The 14,931-nt window shown below is 37.4% G+C and overlaps 1 protein-coding gene across 6 annotated transcripts in view; it reads left to right on the top strand.

Moving 5' to 3' along the window:
* CDK7 (cyclin dependent kinase 7) overlaps positions 1–10,839 on the top strand; it is a 28,184-nt gene extending 17,345 nt beyond the window's left edge. For 5 of the 6 annotated variants that reach the window (XM_006058938.4, XM_044932471.2, XM_006058937.4 and 2 more), the window contains 4 exons: positions 299–385; positions 7,556–7,705; positions 9,941–10,088; positions 10,536–10,839. In XM_006058938.4, the coding sequence (XP_006059000.1) occupies positions 299–385; positions 7,556–7,705; positions 9,941–10,088; positions 10,536–10,564 (414 nt within the window). In that variant the 3' untranslated portion in view covers positions 10,565–10,839. The remainder of the gene's footprint in view (positions 1–298; positions 386–7,555; positions 7,706–9,940; positions 10,089–10,535) is intronic. The other variant, XM_025270883.3, reaches the window with a different exon arrangement.
* Positions 10,840–14,931: the final 4,092 nt, after the last annotated feature.

Here is a 14,931-nt window from a genome sequence, read left to right as displayed (position 1 = left end):
CACCAAGTACAGCCTGTTTATTAACACCATTTAGGACACTAAAGGTTTATTATTGCTCATTCTGTGTTCTGAAATTCGACCGTCATAAAATTATTGGATTGTAATATGGTACTATCTCTAAAGTAACTAAAAGGGTTAGGATAAACGTCTGTATTTCTGGGATCACTGGGGAAGTCCCACCCTTAGACTAAGTTTTTATTTTTGTTATTGTTTAATGTTTCTTATTAAATTTATCGTATCATTTGTGTAACAGCCATCACAGATCATCTTGAAATATCTGCTTCTTACTTTCTTTTAGGTTCCTTTTTTGCCAGGAGATTCAGACCTTGATCAACTAACAAGAATATTTGAAACTTTGGGCACACCAACTGAAGAGCAGTGGCCTGTAAGCTTTCATACATGATCTTTGAAATTTAGCATAATGTATAGTGCTATAACATGAATATTACTTAAAGAAATGTATTAGTTGTCTTAATTTACTAGTAATAATTACTCTTTGCAAAATTTATACAAAGTAAAAGTTAAAATTGTGATATACCATCCAGACTCCTATATACATATAGCCCTCACCCATCCCAGTAGTTTCTACCCCAGCGTTAATCATTATTTTGCTGTAAAGCCTTGCTGTGAGGACACACGCCCACATAAATACATATGACTTGCTTTTTCTTTCATTCTTTAAAAATGTGATCACACCATGTAAATGTTTGCAGCCAACTTGCTCTTAATATTGTTCACATTTTCCTTTTTAAGTTATATATTTCATTTTGTGGCTGTTTCATGTTTATCAACATCTTGATGGATTTATTTATTGCATTTTCACTAACACAGTGAAGGTTTATTTTTGGTTTTGTTGTTCATTATTCCCCAACCAGAGGTTGAAGTTGGTCCTCCAGGAAAGCCTGGAATCCCAGGCCACCAGGGAACTCATTATTTATTTTTAACCTATTAAATTATCTCAAAAAAATAACTAAATCTGTGATAAAATTTATTACAGTTTAAGTTGCTAATTTTATATATTACAGTTCAGTGAAATTCTCACTTGTTCATTATAATTGTAGACCTTTTGATTTTCCTTTCTGTTATAGCCTCATGTCCTGGGGAAAAAATAAATCCTAAACAAGAGATTTTAATCAGCCTCTTTACCTTCTGGTTAAAACTGTAATGAAATTATCTGAAACAAATTAAGGAGTTTCTTTTATTACTTCCTCAACTTTCTAACTGAAGGTTAGCTATATGTTCTAATTGTAAAACATGTTCTAACAGCATTCATTTATTGAACTTACTCTCTGCCATCAATGATAGGGTTTCATAAATTGTATTTAATTCTCCCAACAATCCTGTTAAGGTAGGTGCTGTTATTCACACTTTATAGATGAGACAGCTGTGGCGTGAGGTTAAGTAGCTTACCCGAAGCTACCTAGTGTCAGCTGCTGCTGCTGCTAAGTCGCTTCAGTCGTGTCGGACTCTGTGCAGCTCCATAGATGGCAGCCCACCAGGCTCCCCTGTCCCTGGGATTCTCCAGGCAAGAACACTGAAGTGGGTTGCCATTTCCTAGGACTCCAATTTGAGTCTGTCTGACTCCAGAGCCATATTCATAGCATTTATCCAGTACTTTTCATTTGACATGATTTTCTAAATAGTAGTTGCTTATGATGGTTTCCTTGGATTTTTAAAAATTCTTATTTTGATTTACATGCAGAAGGAAATAATACAGATATATCCCTTACTTCCTTTACTTAGCTTCTCACAAGGGTAACATCTTGCAAAATTAGGATAATATCACACCCAGCATGCTGACATTGATACAGTTAGTATCACCACAAAGTACATCACATTGATAAAGGACATCACCACAAAGAGCCCTTTTACCATCACACCCACTTTCCTTCCACTCTCACCCATTCCTTAACCCCTGGCAATCACTAATTTGATTTCCGTTTTTATAACTTTGTTATTTCAAGAATGTTATAATTGGAATCATATAAAATGTAAGCTTTTGGAATATGATTTGTAAGCTTTTTCAATATAATTCTCTGGAGATTCATCCAAGTTGTCAGTAATTCATTCCTTTCCCTGTATTGCTGAGTGGTATGAATGTGCCACAGTGTATCTGACTGTTGACTCATTGAAGGACATCTGCATTGTTTCCAGCTTGGGGCTATTACAAATAACACTGGTATTTGTAATAACAGTGCATCATGGCTCCCTCATAGCTCAGTTGGTAAAGAATCTGCCTGCAATGCTGGAGACCCCTGTTCAATTCCTGGGTATGGAAGATCCGCTAGAGAAGAGATATCCACTATCCGCTATCCGCTCCGGTATTCTCGGGCTTCCCGTCCCATGTGGTTTAGCTGGTAAAGAATCTGCCTGCAATGCGGGATGCTTGGGTTGGGAAGATCCCTTGGAAAAGGGAATGGCTACCGACTCCAGTATTCTGGCCTGGAGAATTCCATGGACTGTGTAGTCCTTGGAGTTGCAAAGAGTCAGACACAACTGAGCAACTTTCACTTTCATGTTCAAAGGCGGTCTGGTGGTTAGAACTCTATTCCTCTTGCCAACGGCCCAGTTTCCATCCTTAGGGAACTTAGATCCCACAAGCTACGTGGGCAAAGGGAAAAAAAAAATCATGTACAGGCTTTTAGGTAAGCATACATCTTTATTTCTCTGGGACAGATGACCAGGAGTGCAGTTGTTAAGTCATGATAGTTGCATATTTAGCCAGAAACTGCCAAAAAGAAAGTGAAATTCGCTTAGTCTTGTCTCTTTGCAATCCTGTGGACTGTAGCCTGCCAGGCTCCTCTGTCCATGGAATTCTCCAGGCAAGAATACTGGAGTGGGCTGCCATTTCCCTCTCTAGGGGATCTTCCCAACCCAGGGATCAAACACAGGTCTCCTGTATTGAAGGCAGATTCTTTACCATTTGAGCCCCCAGATCAGTCGCTCAGTCGTGTCCAACTCTTTGCGACCCCATGAATCACAGCACGCCAGGCCTCCCTGTCCATCACCAACCCCCAGAGTTCACTGAGACTCACGTCCATCGAGTCAGTGATGCCATCCAGCCATCTCATCCTCTGTCGTCCCCTTCTCCTCTTGCCCCCAGTCCCTCCCAGCATCAGAGTCTTTTCCAATGAGTCAACTCTTCACATGAGGTGGCCAAAGTACTGGAGTTTCATATTTGGCATCATTCCTTCCAAAGAAATCCCAGGGCTGATCTCCTTCAGAATGGACTGGTTGGATCTCCTTGCAGTGCAAGGGACTCTCAAGAGTCTTCTCCAACACCACAGTTCAGAAGCATCAATTCTTCGGCGCTCAGCCTTCTTCACAGTCCAACTCTCACATCCATACATGACCACAGGAAAAACCATAGCCTTGACTAGACGAACCTTTGTTGGCAAAGTAATGTCTCTGCTTTTGAATATGCTATCTAGGTTGGTCATAACTTTCCTTCCAAGGAGTAAGCGTCTTTTAATTTCATGGCTGTAGTCACCATCTATAGTGACTTTGGAGCCCAGAAAAATAAAGTCTGACACTGTTTCCCCATCTATTTCCCATGAAATGATGGGACCGATGCCATGATCTTCGTTTTCTGAATGTTGAGCTTTAAGCCAACTTTTTCACTCTCCACTTTCACTTTCATCAAGAGGCTCTTTAGTTCCTCTTCACTTTCTGCTATAAGGGTGGTGTCATCTGCATATCTGAGGTTATTGATATTTCTCCCAGCAATCTTGATTCCAGCTTGTGTTTCTTCCAGTCCAGCATTTCTCATGATGTACTCTGCATAGAAGTTAAATAAACAGGGTGACAATATACAGCCTTGACGTACTCCTTTTCCCATTTGGAACCAGTCTGTTGTTCCATGTCCAGTTCTAACTGTTGCTTCCTGACCTGCATACAGATTTCTCAAGAGGCAGATTAGGTGGTCTGGTATTCCCATCTCCTTCAGAATTTTCCAGAGTTTATTGTGATCCACACAGTCAAAGGCTTTGGCATAGTCAATAAAGCAGAAATAGATGTTTTTCTGGAACTCTCTTGCTTTTTCCATGATCCAGCAGATGTTGGCAATTTGATCTCTGGCTCCTCTGCCTTTTCTAAAACCAGCTTGAACATCTGGAAGTTCACGGTTCACATATTGCTGAAGCCTGGCTTGGAAAATTTTGAGCATTACTTTACTAGCTTGTGAGATGAGTGCAACTGTGCGGTAGTTTGAGCATTCTTTGGCATTGCCTTTCTTTGGGATTGGAATGAAAACTGACGTTTTCCAGTCCTGTGGCCACTGCTGAGTTTTCCAAATTTGCTGACATATTGAGTGCAGCACTTTCACAGCATCATCGTTCAGGATTTGGAATAGCACAACTGGAATTCCATCACCTCCACTAGCTTTGTTCGTAGTGATGCTTTCTAAGGCCCACTTGACTTCACATTCCAGGATGTCTGGCTCTAGGTCAGTGATCACACCATCGTGATTATCTGGGTCGTGAAGATCTTTTTTGTACAGTTCTTCTGTGTATTCTTGCCATCTCTTCTTAATATCTTCTGCTTCTGTTAGGTCCATACCATTTCTGTCCTTTATCGAGCCCATCTTTGCATGAAATGTTCCTTTGGTATCTCTGATTTTCTTGAAGAGATCTCTGGTCTTTCCCATTCTGTTGTTTTCTTCTATTTCTTTGCATTGATGGCTGAAGAAGGCTTTCTTATCTCTTCTTGCTATTCTTTGGAACTCTGCATTCAGATGTTTATATCTTTCCTTTTCTCCTTTGCTTTTCACTTCTCTTCTTTTCACAGCTATTTGTAAGGCCTCCTCAGACAGCCATTTTGCTTTTTTGCATTTCTTTTCTGTGGGGATCATCTTCATTCCTGTCTCCTGTACAATGTCACGAACCTCATTTCATAGCTCATCAGGCACTCTATCAGATCTAGGCCCTTAAATCTATTTCTCACTTCCACTGTATAATCATTAGGGATTTGATTTAGGTCATACCTGAATGGTCTAGTGATTTTCCCTACTTTCTTCACTTTAAGTCTGAATTTGGCAATAAGGAGTTCATGGTCTGAGCCACAGTCAGCTCCTGGTCTTGTTTTTGCTGACTGTGTAGAGGTTCTCCATCTTTGGCTGCAAAGAATATAATCAAGCTGATTTCGGTGTTGACCATCTGGTGATGTCCATGTATAGAGTCTTCTCTTGTGTTGTTGGAAGAGGGTGTTTGTTATGACCAGTGCATTTTCTTGGCAAAACTCTATTAGTCTTTGCCCTGCTTCATTCTGTATTCCAAGGCCAAATTTGCCTGTTATTCCAGGTGTTTCTTGACTTCCTACTTTTGCATTCCAGTCCCCTGTAATGAAAAGGACATCTTTTTTGGGTGTTAGTTCTAAAAGGTCTTGTAGGTCTTCATAGAACCGTTCAACTTCAGCTTCTTCAACATTACTGGTTGGGGCATAGACTTAGATTACTGTGATATTGAATGGTTTGCCTTGGAAACGAACAGAGATCATTCTGTTGTTTTTGAGATTGCATACAAGTACTGCATTTCGAACTCTTTTGTTGACCATGATGGCTACTCCATTTCTTCTGAGGGATTCCTGCCCACAGTAGTAGATATAATGGTCATCTGAGTTAAATTCACCCATTCCAGTCCATTTCAGTTCGCTGATTCCTAGAATGTCAACATTCACTCTTGCCATCTCTTGTTTGACCACTTCCAATTTGCCTTGATTCATGGACCTGACATTCCAGGTTCCTATGCAATATTGCTCTTTACAGCATCAGCCCTTGCTTCTATCACCAGTCACATCCACAGCTGGGTATTGTTTTTGCTTTGGCTCCATCCCTTCATTCTTTCTGGAGTTATTTCTCCATTGATCTCCAGTAGCATATTGGGCACCTACTGACCTGGGGAGTTTGTCTTTCAGTATCCTATCATTTTGCCTTTTCATACTGTTCATGGGGTTCTCAAGGCAAGAATACTGAAGTGGTTTGCCATTCCCTTCTCCAGTGGACCACATTCTGTCAAATCTCTCCACCATGACCCGCCCGTCTTGGGTTGCCCCACGGGCATGGCTTAGTTTTATTGAGTTAGACAAGGCTGTGGTCCTATTGTGATTAGATTGACTAGTTTTCTGTGAGTATGGTTTCAGTGTGTTTGCCCTCTGATGCCCTCTTGCCACACCTACCGTCTTACTTGGGTTTCTCTTACCTTGGGCGTGGGGTATCTCTTCATGGCTGCTCCAGCAAAGTGCAGCCAGTGCTCCTTACCTTGGATGAGGGGTATCTCCTCACCACCGCCCTTCCTGACCTTCAATGTGGGATAGCTCCTCTAGGCCCTCCTGCGCCCACACAGCCACGGCTCCTCAGGGAAGCCCAGAAACTGCTGAACTGCTTTCCAGAGGGGCCTGTACTATTTTATATTGTCACCAGCAATGTAGAAGTAATCTGTTTTCTCTGCATCCTCACTGGCATTTGGTGGTGTCACTTTTTTATTTTAACCATCATGAGAGATGTGTAGTGATAGCTCATTGTGGCTTTAAGTTTCTCTTCCCTGATGACTTACGGTGTTACATTTCTTTTCATGTACTTATTTGGCATCTATATAGCTTTAATGGAATGTCTCTTGCCTTGTTTTTTAATTGGATTGTTTGTACTTTGGCTGAGTATTGAGCACTTATATAAAGTACTCATCCTCTGATTGTATATGTGGTTTGCAAGTTTTCTGTTACTCCGTAGTTTGTCTTTTCATCCTCTTCAGAGTCTTCCCAGCATAAAAGTTTTTAATTTTGATTAAGTCTGTCTTATCAGTTTTTCTTTTTATGAATAATGCTTTTGACAGCAAGTCAAAGAACTCTTCGCCTAACACAAAGATATTCCTGATGATTTTCTTTTTCTTAAAAATTTTATAGTTTAAGTCTGTGATCCTTTTTGAGTTAATTTTTACATGAGATGTGAGTCTAAAAGTGTCTTTATGGCAGGAGTGGGGGTTGTTGTTTATGATACCTCTCCCTCTACCAGTACCATAGTCTTAATAAATTACATATTAAGTCTTTTTCCAAGTTGTTTATACTATTTTAGTTCCTTAGCCTTTCCATATAAATTTTAGAATAGCCTATCTATCTAATAATCTTGCCAGAATTTTGGTAAGAATTGCATTAAACCTGTTTACCAACTTGAGGAGAATTGTCAGACATCCTTACAGTGCTGAATCTTCCAATCCACAAACATGGTAGGGCTCACCGTTGATTTAGAGCTTTGATTTATTTCATCAGTGTGGTATAGCTTTCAGTATACGAGTCCTGCGCACGTTTTGTTAGAGTTTCACCAAAGCTTTTCATCGTTGTTTTTGAGAGTTTCTAAAGGGCGTTGTTTTTCATTTCAGTGTCCACGTGTTCTTTGCTAATATGGAGAACTAAAGTTGACTTGTGTTTATCTTCCTGTAACCTTGTCTACTCAGTAGTGCTAGGATAGATCATCATATCATCAGTATGACAGTTTTATTTACTCATTTGAGATCTATCTGCCATTCAATCCTTTACTTAAGTTTGAATTATAAAAATATTTTTACAGGACATGTGTAGTCTTCCAGATTTTGTGACATTTAAGAGTTTTCCTGGAATCCCATTACAACATATCTTCATTGCAGCAGGAGATGACTTGCTAGATCTTATACAAGGCTTATTCTTATTTAATCCATGTACTCGAATTACAGCCACACAGGTATGTTAGTATATTTTTCGATTTCTTAAGATTTCCTAACATTCTTTAAATACTGAAAAGATGCTTTTGTTTTAAGAAATAACAAATGTTATTTTTTTTCCCTGAGCTATAAGCACTATATGCTCATACAAGTGCAGAAGAGTATAAAGATTCTGTTTCCTAATTAGGTCATCTACTTGAAAGTAAATTAGAGAAGGAAGAAAAAAATGTTTTGTGTTTGTTAAGACACTGGAATATTTCAGTTAAACTCTTTTTTTTTTTTTTTTTTCCAGTTAAACTCTTAAGTAACTTAAATCTTGTGCCAAAACCAATGCCAAAAGTGTTTTGTTTTGTGTTTTCGCCCATGAAATGCAGTGCAGATAATGCATTCTGGTCACTGTCACAGTCAGAAAGAGATAATGAGTAGAAAATGGTATAGCCTGATACAACTGTATTATTTACAAGAGATTGAAAGATACTCTAAATAGAAAAGCACTGAAACTGACAGTTACTTAAGGGAAATAAGAATCAAACTCAAGAAAAATGTGGAATACCAAGAATATCTGTTCTTATAGAAGAGAGAAATGTTATCCAACATAAAAATAAAAGATCTTTAGACTTGAAAGTCTTTTTTTTCTTTATTTTAAAAACAAGCACATATAGATAGATGGGTGGTCACGAGCGCTTACAGTTGGGGCAGGGATGCAGTGCCAAAATGCAACACGTTACAGTGATTGGGCTTCATAAAGGAAGAGACGGAACTGTCGCGCATCTTCATATCTGACGAAACATCGATGCACAAAATACCAGGGGTAAAAAGTGGATTTTTTTTCACATAGGCTTATTATAGACTACCAGACCTTTGTTTAATGTATCAACCTTTACTTCATAGCGGTAGATGCCACATTAATACACATATAACAGATATTTTACCATTGGAATCACTCTTCTAATTTCAAACAGTTAACTCATTTTTACCTTTTATCTATGTATGTATACATCTTATCTCTATCATAAGAACCTTGAGACCAGGTCAGATCGTCAAGAAGGTTGTTTTTATTAATAGTAAAGCTCAAAATTTATAGAAACATATTAGTTGTGATAACTTATTTGGGTTGTATTTTGATAGAATGGGGTTTTTTTTTTAGAATTAATTTTTTAATGGGTTTTGGCCTATGGATATTTAGAAGTTGGAATGAGGGACTTCCTTGATGGTCTGGTGGCTGAGACCCTGTGTTCCCAATGCAGGGAGCCCGAGTTCAATCCCTGGTGAGGGATCTAGATCCCACATGGCACAACTAAGAGTTTTCATGCCACAACTAAAGACCCCACATCTTGCAACAAAGACCTGGCACAGCCAGATAAACATTTTAAAAACATAAAAGTTTAATGAGATACCCTTCTTAGATCTCTGTGTAGCTCAAAATTAGCTTAATTTACTTATGGAACTGCTGTGATTTGGAAGTAATATTTTATAAGTTCAACTCTTCCGAAGTAAGAATTCTCTATCTAAATTATTACTGCAAATAATATGTTGGCGAGTAGGGGAGAGTTGCTTGAAAAGTTTATACAACTTCTTTTGTTCCTAAGAGAATTATCCAGAAGGAAATACCTTATTAAATTATTTTGGCTGTTGAACAGTACTATGATGCAAATAAAGTATGAACTTGACAACTTTGTCACCTCAAATAAACTATTTTTATTGGAATTTTGGACCTAGGTAAAAATATAATATTATAGAACGTTGGACTAGTTGTAAATAGAAATAAACTTGGACAAGTCCTTCCAAGTAAGAATTCAATTAATTTCTAGTGGATTGTTGGACTTTAATCTGTCATTTCCAACCCATCGCATCTTTTTGAAAGCTTTATTTTTAAGAATTCATATGATTTGGAATTTGAACACACACAAATGTTGTGACAAATAAACTTGGAAGTTGTTTTTAAGCAAGTTTCTCTGTTTTCAGCTATAGAGCCTATAATGTGTAGAGAGATGAATTTTACAATATCTTATTAAGGATTTTTCATATTTTGTATAGGCTGTCATGGAAAAATTCCATTCTTGTAGTAATACAGTAATGGAATTAGCAGTCAATCTTAGGCTGCTAGATATTTGTAATAATGTAGATATCCAAATACTCAAAATTAAGTTTGTTTGAGAGAGGGTGTATTTGCTTAGTATATTTAATGCTCCTTACAACACAGTTCAGATAGTCACATAAAAGCTCACTATCTCTGGTCTCTTTTCTTTGGAAAGGCGTTGAAAACTAAGTATTTCAGTAATCGGCCAGGGCCAACACCTGGATGTCAGCTGCCAAGACCAAACTGTCCAGCGGAGGCTCTAAAGGAGCAGTCCAATCCAGCCATGGCAACAAAACGGAAGAGAACAGAGGCCTTGGAACAAGGTAAAACTCTCATTTTCTTACATGATTTCCGAAAACTCCAGATACCTAATGTACAGCTAGTGACTGGGCAGCCAAGAAATGCAGACTGTGAGCTGTTTACTTATTATCAATTTAAATTTTATAAAGTAGAATGTTATATTTTACCTATATTTGCTTCCTTTGAGAATATGTAACATCATGCGTACTTAAAATCATGCTTTTTTTTAGGACATGAGCACTTTTGAGTACACCTCAGAGTTCTGAGAACTATCCATGTTCTAAAATGTACCCTATTTTTTTCATAAATTCCTAGCAATACACTCTATGCTTAATGTTTAGCAAGTGTTATTGGAAAATCAAAGCAAGTGTAAATATAGTTGGAATGAATGATTGGTTAGAAGTACTTTAAAATTAAATGTAATTTTATAGAATTACTATAAAATTAAATAACCTCATTTTTCCCCCCAGGAGGATTACCCAAGAAGCTAATTTTTTAGTTACAGAGAAAACTGGACAATATTCTACTACTGAAGGAAACAGTGAAAAAGGCACAATAGTAAACATAAAGTAAATGCTTTACAAGATATTTGTAAATATTCTGCACATGTAAAATATGTAAAACTTGGTTATTTTTATTAAATGTATTTTAAAACAAACAGTTCTGATTTTCTGATGAGAGTGCAGTAGTAATAAAATAAGTCTGCTTCTCTGAAATTTAGAATTGAAAATGCATTAAGGAATCCTTAATAAAGATAATTATCAATTATTTTAATGATCTGGCCTATATAGCATTACAAATTTATAATAAAGGGGGTAGTACTTAAAAATAGAAAATTGGTTTTGGTCTCAAAATTTTATGAGTGGTAAGTAGACTGTAACTCTCATAGAGCATTTTTATTTTTACTTAGAACTTTTAAGTTTCTTCTATGTTAATACCTGTAAATCTAGTTTCTGTTTTAGCTACCATATAATTTATAGCATATATCACATCTTTGATATCATATCTTACACATGCTCTATTTACAGACCATGTTATTTTTCTTTTGCTACATAAAAGTTACCATAAATGCAGCAGTTTAAAATAACACAAATTTATTGGCTCCCAGCCCTGTAGGTCAGATACCTCTCATCGATCAACTGTGATATTTTTTTTGTTTCTTTTGCATAAGCCAATATCAGGATGTCAGTTGGACTTTGTGCTCTTATTTGAGGCTCTAAGGTAGAATCTCCTTCCTAATTAATACAGTTCGTGTCGTTTTAATGCACATGCCTCTTATCCTTGCTAGTTGAAGGCAGTTCACTTGCCTTGTTGCATGTCACTCTCCATCTGCAAACCAGCAACAGTGTCAAATCTATGGCTTCCTAATCTGCTGCCAGTAGAGAAAATTCTTCCTTTTTTTTTAAGGACTCACCTGATAAACTAATGTCAGCTCACCAAAGGCTTAATTATAAGTCTTAAAATTCCCTTCATAGCAGTTCCTAGATTGAATGCTTGAATAATCAGGACAGGAAACTTGAGAGGGCCATCTTTAGAATTCTGTCACATGGACGTTTAGGTTATTTAAATTTTTTCACAGTTGTAAAAAAAAAATGTTTATATGCACATGCAGGAGTTGTACATATTTAGAATTGTAATTGTGAGGTCACAGTTACACAGTTGTATATTTTCAAGTAGCATTGATATTGCCATACTTTTCCAAAGTAGCTGTATCAATTTACACTCCCAGTAACTGTTCAGTAGTTCTTAAAAATGGAGAAGCCCCTTACCGTACACTATATACAAAAGTTAACTCAGGAGTTCCCTATGGTCCAGTGGTTAAGACTCTGCTTTCACTTCCAAGGGCACAGATTCAACCATTGGTTGGGGAACTAAGATCCTGAAAGCCACATGCTGTGACTGAAAAAAAAATATCAAAAGACCTAAACATGAGACCTAGAACTATAAAGATTCTTAGAAAATAACATAGAAGGAAAGCTTCATGACATCAGGTTTGGTAGGGGCTTCCTGGATATGACCCCAAAAGCAGCGGCAACAAAAATTAAAAAAGGACAGTTTGGACTGTATCAAAATTAAAAGCTTGTATGCCTCAAAGGAACATGATCAATGGAATGAAAAGGCAACTCCTATGGATTGAAAATATTTGCAAATCATGTATCTGATAAAGTTCATAGCCAGAATACATGAAGAATATATGTTGTTGTTATTGTGTGTGCTCAGTTGCTCAGTCATGTCCAACTTTTTGCAACCTCATGGACTGTAGCCCACCAGGCTCCTCTGTCCATGGGATTTTCCAGGTAAGAGTACAGGAATAGTTGCCATTTCCTTCTCCAGGGGGATCTTCCCGAACCAGGGATCAAACCTGTATCTCTGGCATCTCTTGCATTGGCAGGCAGTTCTTTTCTAATGGGCCACCTGGGAAGCTGTTGTTACAGCTCAACAACAACAACAACAAATCCAATTAAAAAATGGGCAAAGAACTTGAAATAGACATTTCACCAAAGATGATATTGAAATGGCTAAAAAGCATGTGAGAAGATGCCCAAACCACGAGTCATTAGGGAAATACAAGTTAAAACCACAATGAGATATCACTTTAAACCTACTAAGATGGCAGTCACCAAAAATAAACAACTAACAAGTATTAGTGAGCATGTGGAGAAATCAGGAAACCCTTGTACACCATTGGCGGGAATGTATAAAAACAGTGCAGCAGCTGTCGGAAACTAGTGTTTGCTCAAAAAGTTTAAAATGGAAATACCATATGATCCAGCAGTTTCACTTCTGAGTATGTACCCCAAAAAGTTGAATGCAGGATCCCAAATGTATACATTCATTAACTTTTATGTAGGAATCTAGTTCACCTCATCATCTCATCTCTAACACTCATAATCTTTCTTTTTAAAAAACTTTTTATTTTTTAATGGGGTATAGCTGATTAACAACGTGGTGACAGTTTCAGGCAAACAGCAAAGGGGCTCAGCCATACTTATCCAGGTATCCATTCTCCCCCAGACTCCCCTCCTGTCCACGCTGCCACATGACGTTGAGCAGAGTTCCATGTAGCACTCACAATCTTTGAGGTCTTTGCTAATTTATCTCATTCTGATTTACTTTTCTTTGATTTCTACTGTGTTGCTAATCATATATGATTCCGCCTTTGTGAACTGTTGATTCAGATTTTTTTATACAGTTTTTAAAGGTTACTTTCCATTTAGTTACTACAAATGTTTATATATGTGTGTGCTATATACATGCTCAGTTACTCAGTTGTGTCTAGCTCTTGGTGACCCGTGACCCAAAGAACTGTAGCCCGCCAGGCTCCTCTGTCCATGGGGATTCTCCAGGCAAGAACACTGGAGTGGGTGGCCCCACCCTCCTCCAGGGGATCTTCCCAACCCAGGGATCAAACCCAGGTCTCCCACATTCCAGGTGGATTCTTGACTGTCTGAGCCACCAGGGAAGCCCAGGTATTACAAAGTATTGATTGTATTTCCATGTTGTACAGTATATCCTTATGCCTATCTCACACCCTCTAGTTTGTACCCCCACTCCCCTACCCCTATATCCACCCCCATAACCACTATTTTGTTCTCTGTATTTGTGTCTGCTTTTTTGTTATATTCACTAGTTTGTTTATTTCACATATTAGTGATACCTTGCAGTATTTGTCTTTCTCTTACTTCAGTTAGCGTAATGCCCTCTGAGTCTATCCATGTTGCTTCAAATGGGGAGATTCTTTTTTATGGCTGAATAGTATTCCATTGGTTTTCTAGGACAACTATATACTGTTTTCCCCAGTGGCTGTACAAATTTACATTCTCACCAACAGTGTACAGCTGTTCCCCTTACTCCACATCCTGTTTGTTATGTGTGTTTTTGATGATGGCCCTTCTGACAGGTGTAAGGTGATATCTCATTGTGGTTTTGATTGGCATTTCCCTGATGATTAGTGATGTTGAGCATCTTTTCATGTGCCTGTTGGCCATCTGCATTTCTTTGGGAAAATGTCTGTTCAGGTCTTCTGCCCATTTTTAAATTGGATTTTTTTTTTTTTTTTGCTGTTGGGTTGTATGAGCTGTTTATGTATGTTGGATATTAAACTCTTTGTCATATCATTTGCGAGTATTTTCTCCTATTCAACAAGTTGTTTCTTCATTTTGTCTATGGTTTCCTTTGCTCTGAAAAAGCTTTTATGTTTAATTAGGCCCCATTTGTTTATTTTTGCTTTTGTTTACTTGATGAAATTTAATTTTGTCCTTGATCAGTTGGAATATTACAAATTTTATCAATTTATGTGTTTGTTTTAAACACATTTAAAAAGAACCTTTCTAGTTTTTGCAATTTGATTTTTTTTTTTATGCTTCTCTTTTTGGTATTATTAAATAATCCCAGATCCTTCCTTTCCCTACCTTAAAAATTATCATATATACTAGACTGTGTATGGACTTTATCTTATTCTCATTGACCTGCTGTTTCCACACTGTTTTGAATAATGTAGCATTGTATTACTGTCAGGACAATATATTTTTTAATTAAATATAATTTTTATTTTGGAGTATAGTTGATAAATATACTTTGATATCTGGTAACAGTAGATCCTCATTATTCTTCCCTTTTTCAAAATGTATTTGCCAATTTTTCAGCTTTTGTTAGTAATGACTACCAGTGTGGTTCCTGTAACACAACTATAAATGGTTTATATTGTTACCTTATTACCCTATTGTGTTCATCTATTTAAATAGTAGTATCTTTTCGTAACTGCTGAAAATGCAGTGCATTTCCTGTGCCATCATTGTGATGCTTTGTGATTAATATAGTAATATTCCCAAAAGGTATTGAAAATTATTACTATGTAATATTTTT

This window comes from Bubalus bubalis, chromosome 19, assembly GCF_019923935.1.
Source record: "Bubalus bubalis isolate 160015118507 breed Murrah chromosome 19, NDDB_SH_1, whole genome shotgun sequence".
Taxonomy (NCBI): Eukaryota; Metazoa; Chordata; class Mammalia; order Artiodactyla; family Bovidae; genus Bubalus; species Bubalus bubalis.
The sequence above is the reverse complement of the archived record's forward strand: the minus strand, read 5'-3'. Positions and strand labels throughout refer to the sequence as shown.